The following is a 16,598-nucleotide window of genomic DNA, read 5'->3' on the forward strand; positions in this document are numbered from 1 at the left end:
TAACAAATTCATGGGTGACAGTTAGCAATTGAACGAATACCATAATATTAGTTGTGCAGCTAAATGGAACCTCCATGGTCAGGGAAACTGTACCTTTGTGTCACAGCTGCGGTATCTGTTAGGCGCTGTTGGGAATGGAACCCCTGACAAAAGGACTATGGTCTGTTCCTGCAAGGCGATTCTCATCAGTGGTGTAGCTTGAAGGGGTGCAAAGCACTAAGTTCTGCAGGTGCCTGAATGTGCCCTGCAAGTGGCCCCTCCTCGCTCCCATTGGAGCCATTCCATGCAGGGGAAGCAAAATGGAGATGTAAGCATTCAGGAGCCTTCAGGACTTAGTGCTTTGCACCCCCTCTAGCTAGACCACTGGCAGCCATAAAGTGAGGAGCCACCCTCCAGAAGAAAACTCATGCAAGTGCCCAACCTGTGTAGTCCAACTGATTCAGGGTGTTCTCAGTGTGGCTCAAACCCAGATTTGACTCTGTGCAAGGTCTTGAAGGTTGGCAAGCACTTCCTACAAGAGGGCTTGTAGGATTTGGGGCTCTTCAACATTGAGGCTACAAAAATGAAATCTTAAGAAATCTCAGTGTGTACCCTGCACAGACACACACTGCAGTTTGATCCACACTTACCTGGAAGTAAGTCCCAATGACTATAACAGGACTTATTTCTGAGTAGACATGCATAGGATTGGACACACACAGGCTGCAAACCTAACAACTCTTACCTGAGAGTGAGCCCCATTGACTATAATCGGACTTACTTTTGAGTAGACATGCTTATGATTAGACACAAGCTGCAATTCTATCCACTCTTACCTGGGAGTAAGCCCCCTTGCCTATAATGGGACTGACTTCTGAGTAGGCGTGCCTAGGCTTGGACACACACAGGCGTCCCCGCTCCCTTGAGACGCCTTGTGTGCGTGCAGTACCGCTCCTCTCCACTAGGCGGGAGAGCGCAGCGCTGCCTCCAGGAGCCGACGCAACCATCGCTGCGCTGCGGGAGGGGGAGGCGGCGCCCCCGCAACTCGCACAGTGGCACAGGCCGCGCCGGCCCCGCCCGCCTGCTGTCAGACCCGGGAGGCGCGCGCGCATGCGCGTGGGGAAGCGCTGTGCTGCATGCATCTATGGGGGCGCTCGGCGGGGCCGGCGCGGTGGGCGCGGCGGTGGCTGCTCTGTACGTGGCCTGCCTGCCCCCCTCCGCCCCCGGGGGAGATTCCGGTAAAGTACCGCGTGCCTTGTTTGCTCTTTGCACACTGGGGGCCAAAATGCACCAAGAGTTTTTTTGCAAATGCATTTTTTGCACATGCTAATTTATGCTAATAAGCCCAGTGCAGGGCTCAGGCTGGTGTGCACTGCTTTTTGGGAAGTGGCATCACCAAGGGGGGGTCTTTCCCCCTATGGCTGGAAGACAGTCTTTCCTCTTTGAATTTGCACTCTGCAGTGGTGCACGCATGGAACTGCGCATTGATGTGCACACTTATGGATGCGCGCACAGGTTGCACACAGACAGGTTGCAAGGGATCAAGTGCCATGCACAAGCTGTGTGTGCGTCTATGTGCAACCGTGCAGATGCTGGAGTATAGAAGCAGTGGTGTAGCCAGAGGGGGTGCAAAGCGCTAAGGCTACAATCCTATCCACACTTTCCTGGGAGTAAGTCCCACTGACTATAATGGGATGTACAGCTGAGTAGACATGCATAGGATTGGGCTCTGAGTTTTGCAGGGAGTGTCACCGAAGCTGCTAAGCATTAAGTTTTGCAGGGAGCCTCAGCACGGCGTGCAAGTGGCCCCCCCTTCGGAGCCATTCCGGGCGGGGGAGCAAAACGGAGGTGTTTGCCTCCATTTTGCTCCCCCGCCCAGAATGGCTCCGAAGGGGAGGGGCTGCTTGCACGCTGTGCTGAGGCTCCCTGCAAAACTTAACACTTTGCCCCCCCTCTAACTACGCCACTGTAGAGAATCCTGGACTCAGATCCTTGCTTGGTCACAAAGCACGTTGGATGACTTTGACCAGTCGCTTTTGCTTATCTCAGCTTTTCTCAAACTGTGGGTCGGGACTCAGTAGGTGGGTTGTGAGCCAGTTTCAAGTGGGTCACGTAGCACCCAGCTCTGCCACCACTGAAAATACAGAGCTGAAAATACAGGATGCAGGGCTGCTGGGCAGGATGGGCTCCTGGTGGGAGAGAGGCATGGGGCTTTCCTACCTGAATAGGTAGAAAGATCTGATGTTGGAGAGGGCTTTGTGGTTGGAGAAGGATCCTAGCCTGCGTTCTGCTTTGACTTCCGAACTGGAATGTTTTGAGTTCCAAGACATACAAAATAACAGCATGAAAGATGTGTAATGGAATCTGACCATGGCTTAGGTCTGAAGCCAAAATTGATGATGTCACTTCTGGCCATGACATCACTTCCGGGTTAATGGCATCACTTCTGGTGATGCAAATTGTTGTTTTAAAAAGTGGGTCCTGGTGCTAAATTGTTTGAGAACCATTGACAGCCCATTTTCTAGAGTTGTTCTTCTGAGGATATAATAGGATAGCCTTGTCATGCTGGGGTCACACATACTTCCGCATCTCTCATTGCTTTGCATTTGATTACTGTATACTAGATGAGGAGCAGGCAGTAAGATCCTGCATCCTCAACCTCCATTCATTTATTTGAAGTTCTGAAAAGGACTACTGGTAGTACAAACATATGTACAGACATGCGTTGCTTTTCCAGGATTCAGTTCCCAGTTACATGGGGAGAGCCCTGCACACATACTGTAAAAGTGATGGCTCTTTCCAGGCCTTCCAATAAAGGTGTTCATGCATGGGATCATTTAAAAAGGTCTTGAGAATAAAACGGCCCGTATTATAATGCCATTGTGCAAATCGATTGCAGTGCCACACCTGGAGTACTGCATCCAGTTCTGGTTGCCGCAACACAAAAAGGATATAGTGGAAATGAAAAAAGGTGCAGAAGAGAGCAACCAAAATGATTCCTGGGCTGGGGCACCTTCCCTATGAGGAAAGGCTACAGCGTTTGGGCCTCTTCAGCCTAGAAAAGAGGTGCCTGAGGGGGGACATGATTGAGACATACAAAATTATGCAGAGGATGTATAGAATGGATAGACAGATGCTCTTTTCCCTCTCACATAACACCAGAACCTAGGGACATCCGCTAAAATTGAGTGTTGGGAGAGTGAGGACAAACAGAAGAAAATGTTTCTTTATCCAACATGTTATTAGTCTATGGAATGTGGTGATGAGCGTCTTGACCTAGGTCCCTTTAAGAGGGGATTGAACATATTTCTGGAGGAAAAGTCCATCATAGATGACAAGCTGTGATGTGTATGTGATGTGTATCAGCCCTCCTGATTTTAGGAATGGGCTGTCAGAATGCCAGACGCAAGGGAGTGCACCAGGATGAGGTCCCTTGGGGCATTTGGTGGGCCGCTGTGAGATACGGGAAGCTAGACTAGATGGGCCTTTGACCTGATCCAGCAGGGCTCTTATGTTGTTATGTGCGCATGCTAGGGCTGGAGCCTGCACCCTCTACTGCCATCCCTATGTGAACATCTCGTGTGAACATTTGCAAGAGAAGTTAATAAGTGGGCAGGGATAAAACCTTAGTCCCTGATGTGCTCAGTTTTGATTTGTGAGAAACTTGGCCCAGAGGAAGATCTTTGGGGAGAGAGCTGTAGGAGGCGCGCCCCTACTTTTGCATTTGGAATATCCCAGGCTAAGTCACTGACAGCATCCCAGGCAGGGCTGGGAAAGAACTTCCACTGCCCCAAACCTCGAAGAGCCATCTGTCCCCAGCATAGACAACATTGCATTAGATGGACAGAGCATCTGACCCAGTACGAAGCAGTTTTGTATGTTCAATCAAAAACTTGACCCTCCCCAAGTGTTAAGATGGTGTTTCATAATTGTAAACCACCTTAGTGGTCCCTTTTAGTGGAATTTCAAGGCAGCCTAGCATTTGTTTAAAACTGTAAATCATGCTACCCATCCTCTTTTGTTAGAGGTTTTCAGGCAGTGGCTTGCTGGCTACGTGTCAGAGAGGTAGTAGTGGTTGCCCTACTAGTGGTAGTAGAGGTAGTAGTGAGCAAGAGGTTGGACTAGATGACCTCTAAGACCCCTTCCAACTTCTACAGCCTCATTTCTGGGCACCAGGATGCAGGTCTCCTGTTATCTGGTGTGCTCCCTGGGGCATTTGGTGGGCTGCTGTGAGATACAGGAAGCTGGACTGTGAGATACAGGAAGCTGATCCAGCGGGGCTGTTCTTATGTTTGGCTGCCTGTGTAGAGATTCAGACTCAGCCTGTTCTTACAAGTGATTAAAAAACAAAAAAGCATTTTTCAGCTCATCACTTTTCCTTACAATGATTCTTGGTCCTCTGGGAACTCTGTGGGAAATTGGGAACTGCTTCAGAGGGAACTACCGTGGTTGCGGGCAGAAACCCAGCCGGTACAGCTTTCCCCAATTGTAACACTTTCCCCAATTATAATACTGTTTGGCATGCACCAGATTTGAGTTTTGATTGAGGGTCGTGCAGCGAGAGAGGCTTATATTTGCAGTTCAGCTTTTTTTTGGTGACACATGTGGGCTACGTAAATAATGGCAAACTTATGCACTCTCCTTGAAGTGCCTCCATGATCCTCCGTCTACTGGTATTATCATCTACAGTAGCTGTATACTTTTTGGATTAGGCAAATTGGGCTGGGGGCAGAAGTATCCTCTCCTGTGCTGGTGTGGCAACTTGTGTACTGGGAAAATCTTCACCTGGGAGCTGGAGGAAGGCAGGTAGGCTGGAACACTGCCAAAGTTGCTAGAGATCAGCAGTGACTCATTAGAATAACTTTGGAGTGACTTGTGCATGAAGTGACTTGCCAGCAAGACTTGCCTTCTGTGCGTCAGATCCCAAGGCTTTTGTGAGGACAGGAGGGGAGAAACCACGTCCACCACCCTGAGTTCCTTGGAGAAAGGAGGAGGGGGTTAAAAACGTGAAATAAATAAATAAAATTTATTTTATTTATTAAAGTAAAAAGGCTTCTCTGGAATCCCAGTGGGAGGGACTGGAGGGGTGGGAGGTCCCTACCTCTTGTGCAGAGAGTTGCAGCCTGAATCCCTGTCAGTAGGTCTGGCTGGGAAATTGACCCCGGCTGAAACCCAGTGGTGTTGCTACGTGTGTGTGTGCGTGTGTGTGTGCATGGAGTGCCAATAAAGTTATTGGGGGTGACAGTGATGCCACTGCATTTAGACTGTTTGCATGATATTGTAATTTATTCCGTATGGTCTGATATGGGAGGAGATCCTTCATTGGGGTGACGCAGTGAGGTGATGCAAACCGTGGTAATGCTTCTGCTGAACCCCCAGAATGGCAGTTCCTGTCAGAGTAGACCAACAATTTCCTTCTCACGGTCCACTGACCTCTGTGGTTTTTTCTATGGTCCTCACCTCTTGTGACGTCACTTCTAGATTCTGGTATAATCTTCCAGGTTCCGCGGGTCTGTTTCTAGGGCAATTGTCTGTAGCAATGAATTCTCTGTCTCTCTTCCTCTGCTGCCTCTGCAATTTTCAGTTGCTGTGCTCGAAACTCTTGCGGCACACCTGTGGACCTTTTGTGGCACACCAATGTGTCGTCGCACACCGGTTGAAAATCACTGGATTCTGAATGACATGGGCCAGGGTCTGATTCGATATAGCCACAAAATTAAGGGGCCAGTGCTGCATTCATGGTCATGTCATTTGGTCCTTTCATGTGAGAATTTGAGTCATTGACCCTGAATTGCCATATAGGAGTAGTGGCATATGGGACTCTGTCAAAAGGGACCCTGTCCTTTGGTCCAAGTCTCTCTTTTTCAGGGTATGGAGATTTACAAACTTTAACCCCAGGAAGTGAGATCTGATCCTGTCCCCACTTTGCAGTTCAAAATTGTATCTGGCGCTTGTTTTAATGTTAACATTATGCAAGTTGTCACTGTCTTGATTAACTGCAGCACCTGCACCCTTGGGGATGTATGGGGAGGGAAGTTGTGGAAGAAACTGCAACTCTCTAGTATTCTGCTGCATTAGGAGATTGAAGATATCTGGGTCAGGAGGTGGCAACAGTCTCTGGTCCGGCTCATCTATGAGGTCAGCTGAGGCAGTTGCCTGAGGGAGCGGATTGGGGAGGGTCACCCACCGACATTTGCCCACTCAACTCCATGGTCCCTCCTCCTTCTCCCAATCCCTGGATTGCAAAAGGAAGAAGAGGATGGAATGTCCTCCTCTCTCGTTGCTAAAGGGCTGGTGTAGTCCACACAGCACGCAGTGGCCAAAACACGCCTTTCAGCCCTGATGCAAGAGTTTCATTTGCCTTACGTCTGGTTTAGAATAAAATCATGTCTGTGACCCTGGCAAGTTTCCATTTAAAGTATTTCCAAGAAGAAATTCTAATTGAGATATTTCTAATTAAGAGATGTTAAGATATTTTCAATTAATATTTCTAATTGAGAGCCAGGGTTTGGGAGGTGAACTTAAACCTGGAAGGTTCAGATTCAAATCCCCCCCCTATGCTATGGAGCTTCCTGGGTGATCTTGGACCAGTCGCTTTCTCTGAGCCTCATCTACCTCACAGGGTTGTTGTTGAGGACAAAAGGAGGGGAGCACTTGTGTACACTGCACTGAGCTCTTTGGCGGAAGGGCAGTAGAAAAATGTGAAAAAGTAAACAAACAAACTCTGTCCCTTTAGACTTGTATTTTAAATCGCATTTTGTGTCCTGATCCTTTGCACGTAAGTTTCCTGGAGTTCAATGAGGTTCATTCCTAGGGTAAGTGAGTGCATAGATTGTGCAGCTGCACAATGCAGTCTTGTGCATGTTTACTCAAGAGTAAGGGGGCAATCCTAACCCCTTATGTCAGTTCTTTCCAGCACTGGCATAGCGGTGCCAGTGGGGCATGTGCTGCATCCTGCAGTTGGGTGTCACTCACAGAGGCCTCCTCTAAGTAAGGGAATGTTTGTTCCCTGACCTCAGATCTGCATTGCCCTTATGTCAGTGCTGGAAAGCTGGAAAGCACTGACATAAGGGATTAGGATTGCGCCCTCAATCCCATTCTGTTCAGGGAATTTACTTCGTATAAATGTGTGTAGGGTTTCAGCTGTGCGGTCCCTCCCAAGACTATTTAATCATCGAGAAGCATTGATTTCCAAGAAAATGGAACTGTGCTCAACAGCAGTATCATTGGGTGCTTTACCCTTCCGTTTTAATAAAAGAAATTTGTAGCCCTTTTGCCCCCAAATGTAGACATGTTTGCAAAGCAAACTGCAACATATAGTCCATATTAATCAGATAAAAAACAACAACACAGAAAACAAACAAACAAAAACCTTTGATCAATTAATGGTTCTGCAGATTTTTTTTAAGACAAAATAATTATTTTCAGTATGAGTACTTACAGCAGTGGTTTTCAGAGTCATTCTCCCTTGTCGCTCATGGAAACAGTACCTCTTCTAAAGCAATACCTGCTACAACAAACCTGTGCATATTTTAAAACAAAGGAAGTTTGCTTTTTGCTTTAGAACTATGGTTTTTATTCATATGCAGTGGGGTTCAAATGGGGGGCTGAGAGGAACCGCGGCTCTGGGTGACGCTGCAGAGCCATGCTGCAGGGGGGTGACAGAGGCCACCTCTCAATTTTACAAATCTTGTTATTTTTGAATAATAGCGTCATGCATTATATCATTCAATGTGTAATGTCATGCAGAATCCAGTGAAAAAACTGCATTGTAATATCTCCATTCATAAAACCAGAAAAGGAAAACGCAGCTGCTTTATGTAACAAAAGTGGATTACCCTGGGAATCCTGTAACAAAAAGTGTACACTGTAACAAAAAGTGAATTACACTGGGATTAATACTGGGAATAAATAGCTTGTTGCAAGCATTTCAGAAAACCAGATATATTCTTCATAAATGTATGTATGTTTTGCCTTTCTTCTTTCTTACAAGAAAACTGTTTTTGTATGTATGATGGACCCCAAGCCCACTACATATATCTGGATGGCCATTCTTCTCCTGTTTTGATTTGGGTTAGGACTTCTAATGTTCACTGCATATGTGAAACTTAGTATATAGGAGTTCAATAAATGAAAATGTTCAGTCTGTGCTTCTTCTCTTGCTGTTATTATTTTTCATTTCATATCATGACTGTTACTGAAAATTTTGTCATGGGGAGGATGCCAAAAATTTATGGGCCACGGGTGCCAAATGACTTTCAAATGCCACTGCTCATATGCAAATATAAGTGACTGATTAATCGGATAAAACTGATAGTATTATGCAGCTACAGTGTCGTCAATCAGGCAACAGTTCTCACAAAAAGAGTTGCAAATGGATACTATGGACTGACTCAAAACATTTGGAGCCTGCCGGCGTTCATTTTGCAAATGCTTCATGTTGCATTCTTGACTGAAGTAGGCAAACAAACCTTTTTATTTTGGGGGGGTAGCTGTTTTACCCTGATTTTCATATTAATGCTACATGCATTAAATTATGTAATATGTAATTCTCCCCTGTTATAAAACCACTCTGTAAATATTAACTAATCCCCAAAGTGCAGCTTGGAGGTAGGTAAGAAGTGTCCTTATTTTTGCAAATGGACAGGGAAGCCAAAGGAGGAACTTGATAAGTAATTGGTCAGGAGTGAAAAAGAGACAGTGTTGTAGTTACCAAGGGCAAAGGGGTCTCCTCTACTCCTAAGAGTTGTGTACAAAAGGGAATTCAGGCAGGTATGCAGCTTTTTCTCACCCTGGCACGACAAGCTGCACCTGTCAAAGCCCGTAGTTAGAAGAGGCATATTCGCCTATGCATAGATTCATGTGGGTCAGGGACTTGGGGTGGGTGGGGAGGCAGATGAGGCAGAGCCTCCCTGCCACAGCGTGTGGGTTGAGAGTCCTTGCACACCTTCCACAGCAGGGGGTGCTTTTCAAAGGACTTCGGTGGGGAGGCTCTGCCTCACCTGCCTCCCCACCCAGCACACATTCCTGCTGTGGGCCTAGTTACCCCTAAGGAGAAACTGTGTCTGGGCTGTACTACTTTAAATTGCAGAAAGGGATTCCACGCAATTGAAGCCAGTGTGGTTGGACCAGGGGCTGACTAGGACCAGGGACTCCTGGGTTCAAATCTTGGTCAGTCATGACATTAGCTGGGTGGTCTTGGGCAAGTCTCTCTCTCAGCCTAATCCCCCCCCCCGATTGTTCTGAGTGGGGAGGGGGGAAAGAAAGCATTCTTGTGTTGCCCTGTGGGAAGTGTGGGATAAAAATGTAACCAAAAAAAGCCTCCTTCATACAAAAATATTTCCTGCACATTAAAACAGAAAAAAAAACCCTTCAGGGAGAAGGGTTCTGGTTTGCCTGATGTGCTGGCTTTCTGTGTGCAGGGATTTTTTTTTTGGCATAATTTGTAATTGTGTGAGTTCTCACTTACAGCTGGAAGTGGCATAGGCCATGCACAGGCTTATAACACCTCAGTGAGAAATAAGAGTTAGTTGTGAATGATGCTTGAACATACTGGAAGATTAACTGAGTTGACAAAAATTCCCACACGATGCTGACCTCCTGTTGAGGAACCTGGAAGGAGCCCTGATTCTCATTCCACTGTCGTCAGAAGTGCGGGACGTGTATGCGCAACCTCCTGATTTTAGAAATGGGCTATGTCAGAATGCCAATGCAAGGGAAGGCACCAGGAAGAAGTCTCTTGTTATCTGGTGTGCTCCCTGGGGCATTTGGTGGGCCGCTGTGAGATACAGGAAGCTGGACTAGATGGGCCTATGGCCTGAACCAGTGGGGCTGTTCTTATGTTCTTAACTACAATTCCCAGGAAGCCTTGCAGGTCTCTTGTTATCTGGTGTGCTCCCTGGGGCATTTGGTGGGCCGCTGTGAGATACAGGAAGCTGGACTAGATGGGCCTATGGCCTGATCCAGTGGGGCTGTTCTTATGTTCTTAACTACAATTCCCAGGAAGCCTTGCAGGTCTCTTGTTATCTGGTGTGCTCCCTGGGGCATTTGGTGGGCCGCTGTGAGATACAGGAAGCTGGACTAGATGGGCCTATGGCCTGATCCAGTGGGGCTGTTCTTATGTTCTTAACTACAATTCCCAGGAAGCCTTGCAGGTCTCTCGTTACCTGGTGTGGTCCCTGGAGCATTTGGTGGGCCGCTGTGAGATACAGGAAGCTGGACTAGATGGGCCTATGGCCTGATCCAGTGGGGCTGTTCTTATGTTCTTAACTACAATTCCCAGGAGGCCTTGCAGGTCTCTTGTTATCTGGTGTGCTCCCTGGGGCATTTGGTGGGCCGCTGTGAGATACAGGAAGCTGGACTAGATGGGCCTATGGCCTGATCCAGTGGGGCTGTTCTTATGTTCTTAACTACAATTCCCAGGAGGCCTTGCAGGTCTCTTGTTACCTGGTGTGCTCCCTGGAGCATTTGGTGGGCCGCTGTGAGATACAGGAAGCTGGACTAGATGGGCCTATGGCCTGATCCAGTGGGGCTGTTCTTATGTTCTTAACTACAATTCCCAGGAGGCCTTGCAGGTCTCTTGTTATCTGGTGTGCTCCCTGGGGCATTTGGTGGGCCGCTGTGAGATACAGGAAGCTGGACTAGATGGGCCTATGGCCTGATCCAGCGGGGCTGTTCTTATGTTCTTAACTACAATTCCCAGGAAGCCTTGCAGGTCTCTTGTTATCTGGTGTGCTCCCTGGGGCATTTGGTGGGCTGCTGTGAGATACAGGAAGCTGGACTAGATGGACCTGTGGCCTGATCCAGTGGGGCTGTACTTATGTTCTTATGGGACATGTGGCAGGGCTCACTCAGTTGCAGCCTGGTCTCTGGTAGTTCCTCCAGTGGGAGGCTTGCTTGGCCCTTTCCTGATTGGACCTTCCTATTTGGGGGGAAGGCTGCTGGAGGGGTGGTGGAGCCTTTCGCGCAGCCTGATCTCACCTCAGATGTGCTGCTTCTATGCTCCAAAAAAGAAGAATTGAAGCTCTTTGCCATGCTCCTCATGCACTGTCATCAGACCTGAGAGTCGGCTGAATGTGAGGAGCATGGTAGGGAGAGAAATGTACTTCTTGCTTGGATGGTACTTGCAGAGATGGTAGACTGGAGTGAAGTGATGGTGGCAGCAGGCCCTGAGTGAAAGGCACTCCAAATCCACCGCCCCCTTGTACCCCTTACAATCTGCCTCTGATGCACTTTGCCTCAGGTGGCCTCATGAATGGGCCGGCTGTGGCTTTGGGGCCTTCAGTATGAATCTTTCATCTTCCCACCGTATGTGGTGGTCCTCAGTGGTGTAGCTTCGGGGTGATGGTGCTAAGTACTGCAGGTACCACAACACACAGTGTAAGTGGTCCCTCTTAGTGGCGTAGCTAGAGGGGATGCAAAGCACTAAGGTTTGCAGGGTCCCTCACCATGGTTTGCAAACGGCCCCTCCTCCTCCCCTTCAGAGCTAGGCGTATACCTTTGTTTTGCTTCCTCCGCCCAGAATGGCTCTGAAGGGTGGAGGGGAGAAGGTCCACTTGCATACTGCAGTGAGGTGCCTTGCAAAACTTAGTGCTTTGCACCCCGTCTAGCTTGGCCACTGGCCCCTCCCACTTGCTTTCAGAGCCATTCTGGGCAGTGACAGCAACTCACAAGAGTGCTTCTGCGCATGGCCGTCGCCACCTGGAATGACTCCGTCAATGAGTGGGAGGAATTGCTTACACAGCATGTTGCAGCACTTGCAGGACTTACCACTCCACCCCCCTGTAGCTATGCCACTGCGTGTCCTGATTGGGGGGGTTACATAAGAACATAAGAACAGCCCCACTGGATCAGGCCATAGGCCCATCTAGTCCAGCTTCCTGTATCTCACAGCGGCCCACCAAATGCCCCAGGGAGCACACCAGATAACAAGAGACCTCATCCTGGTGCCTTCCCTTGCATCTGACATAGCCCATTTCTAAAATCAGGAGGTTGCACACACACATCGTGGCTTTTAACCCATAATGGATTTTTCCTCCAGAAACTTGTCCAATCCCCTTTTAAAGGCATCCAGGCCAGATGCCGTCACCACATCCTGTGGCAAGGAGTTCCACAGACCAATCGCACGCTGAGTAAAGAAATATTTTCTTTTGTCTGTTCTAACTCTCCCAATTTAAGTGGATGTCCCCTAGTTCTGGTGTTATGTGAGATTGTAAAAGAGCATCTCTCTATCCACTCTGACCATCCCTTGCATAATTTTGTATGTCTCAATCATGTCCCCCCTCAGGCGCCTCTTTTATAGGCTGAAGAGGCCCAAACGCCATAGCCTTTCCTCATCAGGAAGGTGCCCCAGCCCAGAAATCATCTTAGTCACTCTCTTTTGCACCTTTTCCATTTCCACTATGTCTTTTTTGAGATGCGACGACCAGAACTGAACACAATACTCCAGGTGTGGCCTTACCATAGATTTGTACAACGGCATTATAGTATTAGACGTTTTGTTCTCAAAACCTTTTTTAATGATCCCAAGCATAGAATTGGCCTTCTTCACTGCTGCTGCACATTGGGTTGACACTTTCATCGACTTGTCCACCACCACCCCAAGATCTCTCTCCTGATCTGTCACAGACAGCTCAGAACCCATTAGCCTATATGTGCAGTTTTGATTGTTTTGCCCCAATGTGCGTGGCTTTACACTTACTGACATTGAAGCGCATCTGCCATTCTGCTGCCCATTCTGCCAGTTTGACGAGATCCTTCTGGAGCTCCTCACATTCGTTTCTGCTCTTCACCACTCGGAAATGTTTGGTGTCGTCTGCAAACTTAGCCACCTCACTGCTCACCCCTGTCTCCAGGTCATTTATGAAGAGGTTGAAAAGCACCGGTCCCAGGACAGATTCTTGGGGCATACCACTTTTTCACTTCTCTCCATTGTGAAAATTTCCCATTGACACCCACTCTCTGTTTCCTGGTCTTCAATCAGGTCTCAATCCAGGAGAGGACCTGTCCTCTATTTCCCTAACTGTGGAGTTTTTTCAGTAGCCTTTGGTGAGGGACCATGTTGAACGCTTCTGAAAGTCCAGGTATATAATGTCTACAGGTTGTCCCACATCCACATGCCTGTTGACCTTTTCAAAGAATTCTATAAGGTTTGTGAGGCAAGACTTACCCTTACAGAAGCCATGCTTATGTTGAGGCAAGGGGTTGTTGAGGCTGCTGGCTCCTGTGGTTGATTCTGCACCTGTGTTTTCTTCTCTTAGGTTCTTTATTATGTTTGCTTGTGTCTTTTGCTGAATTTTGTTGTACGCCTTTGAGGGCCCTTTTGGGTGGAAACGCAGCGTATAGATTTTCGTATAAATAAAGAAAAGTAACACAGTTAAAATTAGGGGACTTGCTGGTTCGCTGTGAATTGCCTACAGTCCAGCAAACCATAGTGAGAAAAATAGGTGAAGTTTCTGTTTGATAGGTAAGCCAAGACTATGATTGACTAAGTCCTGGGGGCAGACTCTTGTGCTCAGAGCACTGGCTGTGCAATTTTCAAGAGCCTTGCTCAGATATCTGCAATTGGGAGGGGGGTCCACGAGCTTGTCACTGCCCTCTGGTGCGTGTTTTACACTTGGCCATTTTCACTGGTAGAGCATCCCAGAACTGAATATTGCATCTCTTTTCCTAATTTCTGTCCACATGACTACACAAATACACCATCCTCTATTCCTTGCCCAATATGGGGAGATTTTTCTTACAAAATGTGAACTTTTTGACATTCCCTTCCTATTTCAATATTGTCAGCATGTCTCGGTGCTCCTGTTTCTGAAATCCATTGACTGATGATAAATCATTTCTGTTTATTGTCTGGATTTCAGCTCCTCTGAATAATTGCAGAAGGACTTTCTCAGGGTCCAAAGAAACAGGAGAACCTGTAATTTGGGTCATCTTTTGTAGGTAGCTAATCCAAGTGGTGGCATGGACTTTAGAAATATTACAGTATATTTTCTTGTTGAAAATCTTGGTGTGGATAAGGAGGGATGGTCCTAATAAGTAGAGTATGGATAAGTGAAGATCTGTATAGCAAAAGCACTTATAAAGAGAGAATATACTTGATTGTGTAGGTCAGTGGTTCCCAAACGTTTTAGCAATTGGACCCACTTTTTAAAACTACACTCTGTCAGGACCCACCTAAGTTTATGAGATGTTTTTTAAAAAGTTGCACTTTATCAGCCATTCAAGCCTCTGTTTTTATCCTTTTTACTATGGTTGGGGGGGAACTTTCTGGTGCATTTGTTGAGCTCCACTTTTACATAAGAACAACCCCGCTGAATCAGGCCATAGGCCCATCTAGTCCAGCTTCCTGTATCTCACAGCGGCCCACCAAATGCCCCAGAGAGCACACCAGATCACAAGAGACCTCATCCTGGTGCCCTCCCTTGCGTGTGACACAGCCCATTTCTGAAATCAGGAGGTTGCACATACGCATCATGTCTTGTAACCCGTAATGGATTTTTCCTCCAGAAATTTGTCCATTTCCCAATTTTGTTGGATTGGGACAATTCTGGTGGCCTTGCTTGCCCCTTTACCTGGCGTTGGGTTGGTCTTTGTGGGATACAGGCTGTTGGTTGAGATGGGCCCTCTTTGATTTGATCTGTCAGGGCTCTTTTGATGATCTTAGCCATGATAACTAAAGGAGACTCCCTTGTCTCTGAATCACTGGCATACGGGGGGGGGGGGTCAATGGGGACAAGTGTCCCCAGTCAGAATGCTTGCAGGGTTGCCACCACCATGCCCCTGTTCGCTCCCTATTTTCACATTTTTCATAGCAGATGATGTGGGCAGTTCTCAGATTGGCTGCCTGCATCTTTCTCTTTTGAAAAAAAAAAATAATAACAGGCGCCTGAGGGGGGACATGATTGAGACATACAAAATTATGCAGGGGATGGACAGAGTGGATAGGGAGATGCTCTTTACACTCTCACATAACACCAGAACCAGGGGACATCCACTCAAATTGAGTGTTGGGAGAGTTAGAACAGACAAAAGAAAATATTTCTTTACTCAGCATGTGGTCGGTCTGTGGAACTCCTTGCCACAGGATGTGGTGACGGCATCTGGCCTGGATGCCTTTAAAAGGGGATTGGACAAGTTTCTGGAGGAAAAATCCATTACGGGGTACAAGCCACAATGTGTATGCGCAACCTCCTGATTTTAGAAATGGGCTATGTCAGATACAAGGGAGGGCACCAGGATGCAGGTCTCTTGTTATCTGGTGTGCTTCCTGGGGCATTTGGTGGGCCGCTGTGAGATACAGGAAGCTGGACTAGATGGGCCTATGGCCTGATTCAGTGGGGCTGTTCTTATGTTCTTAAAAAGATAGGGTGGTGGTTTGCAGTGGTTGTGTGCCCCTCTGAATGGCTGCCCACTTTTTTCACTGTAAAGATGTGGGCAGCTGATCCGAGTGCTGCCTGCGTCTTTCGCTTTAAAAACAGTGCGAAAGCAACAGGGTGGCCATTCGGAGTGGCGCATGACCACTCCGAACATGCTGGAAGTAACTGTGGTGACATCATCATGTCACTGCAATTACTTCCGGATAAGGCGGGGGTAGCACATGTGTTCCTGGTTCCCGGGCGGCAGGAGAGCCAGGAACCACAGTTCTCTCAATGCCAGTTGCTGGGCATGCAACGTGAAATGGTGAAACTCTCATGTCCTGTGTTGTGGGATTCCTGCAGACATCTGGTGAGTGTGTTGTGGGAGTCAAAGGTTCCCTGATTTGCTCAAGAAGGCTGGTTTATGTTCTGAAGGCGAGGCAGAGAAGAAGCCAGGTAAGGGTGGTCTCTTGCAGGAAGCAGAGCCCCTGAGTCCTCTTGCTTCTCAGCCTGATCTTGAAGCTTTTATAGAGGTGAGGGGCCACCACGTGATCTGCTCTGGTGATACGGCTCCGTTTTGCTCCCCCGGTCAGGAATGGCTCTGAAGGGGAGAGACCGCTTGCACGCTCCCTGCCACACTGAGCGCCCCGCCTGCCTCCAGCTACACCACCGCTGATCAGTAATCATGTAGTTCCTGTTCTGGCCAGAGCTGGATCATGCCTGGTAGGCTAAACTCCTGCCTTACTCACCATCAGACCCTAGACCCCATAATGTGCTACAGGATGAGAGCATCTAGCTCAGTATCATCCTTCCTCAAACCATTTCAGTAGGAACAGCAGTCTGTTTTCTACACATTGGCAGTTGTTGAAGTGTACCTACCTTGTATGAGGCAGCCCATGCTCTAAGGCTACTGGTGCACACCCTCCTAGTTTGGTAGAATAACTGTTGCTGTTGGCAACCTTCAGTCTCGAAAGACTCTGGTATCACGCTCTGAAAGGTGGTTCTGGAACAGCATCGAGTGTGGCTGAAAAGGCCAATCCGGGAGTGACAATCCCTTCCACACTGGGAGCAAGTGCAGTCTGTCCCTGGTCTGTCTCCCTGGCTATGGAGAGACAGACCTCCCTTCCTTCTTTGCCTCAGACTGTTGGCCAAGTGTCTCTTCAAACTGGGAAAGGCCATGCTGCACAGCCTGCCTCCAAGCGGGCTGCTCAGAGGCCAGAGTTTCCCACTTGTTGAGGTCCACTCCTAAGGCCTTCAGATCCC

The 16,598-nt window shown here is 48.0% G+C and overlaps 1 protein-coding gene across 1 annotated transcript in view; it reads left to right on the forward strand.

The window, feature by feature from the left end:
* The first annotated feature begins 1,123 nt into the window (after window positions 1-1,123).
* TMEM260 (transmembrane protein 260) overlaps window positions 1,124-16,598 on the forward strand; it is a 57,922-nt gene continuing 42,447 nt past the window's right edge. Inside the window, exon 1 of the mRNA XM_066624281.1 lies at window positions 1,124-1,217. Coding sequence (XP_066480378.1) covers window positions 1,124-1,217 — 94 coding nt within the window. The remainder of the gene's footprint in view (window positions 1,218-16,598) is intronic.

The sequence above is a fragment of the Tiliqua scincoides genome, chromosome 1 (genome assembly GCF_035046505.1).
Source record: "Tiliqua scincoides isolate rTilSci1 chromosome 1, rTilSci1.hap2, whole genome shotgun sequence".
NCBI classification, from domain to species: Eukaryota; Metazoa; Chordata; class Lepidosauria; order Squamata; family Scincidae; genus Tiliqua; species Tiliqua scincoides.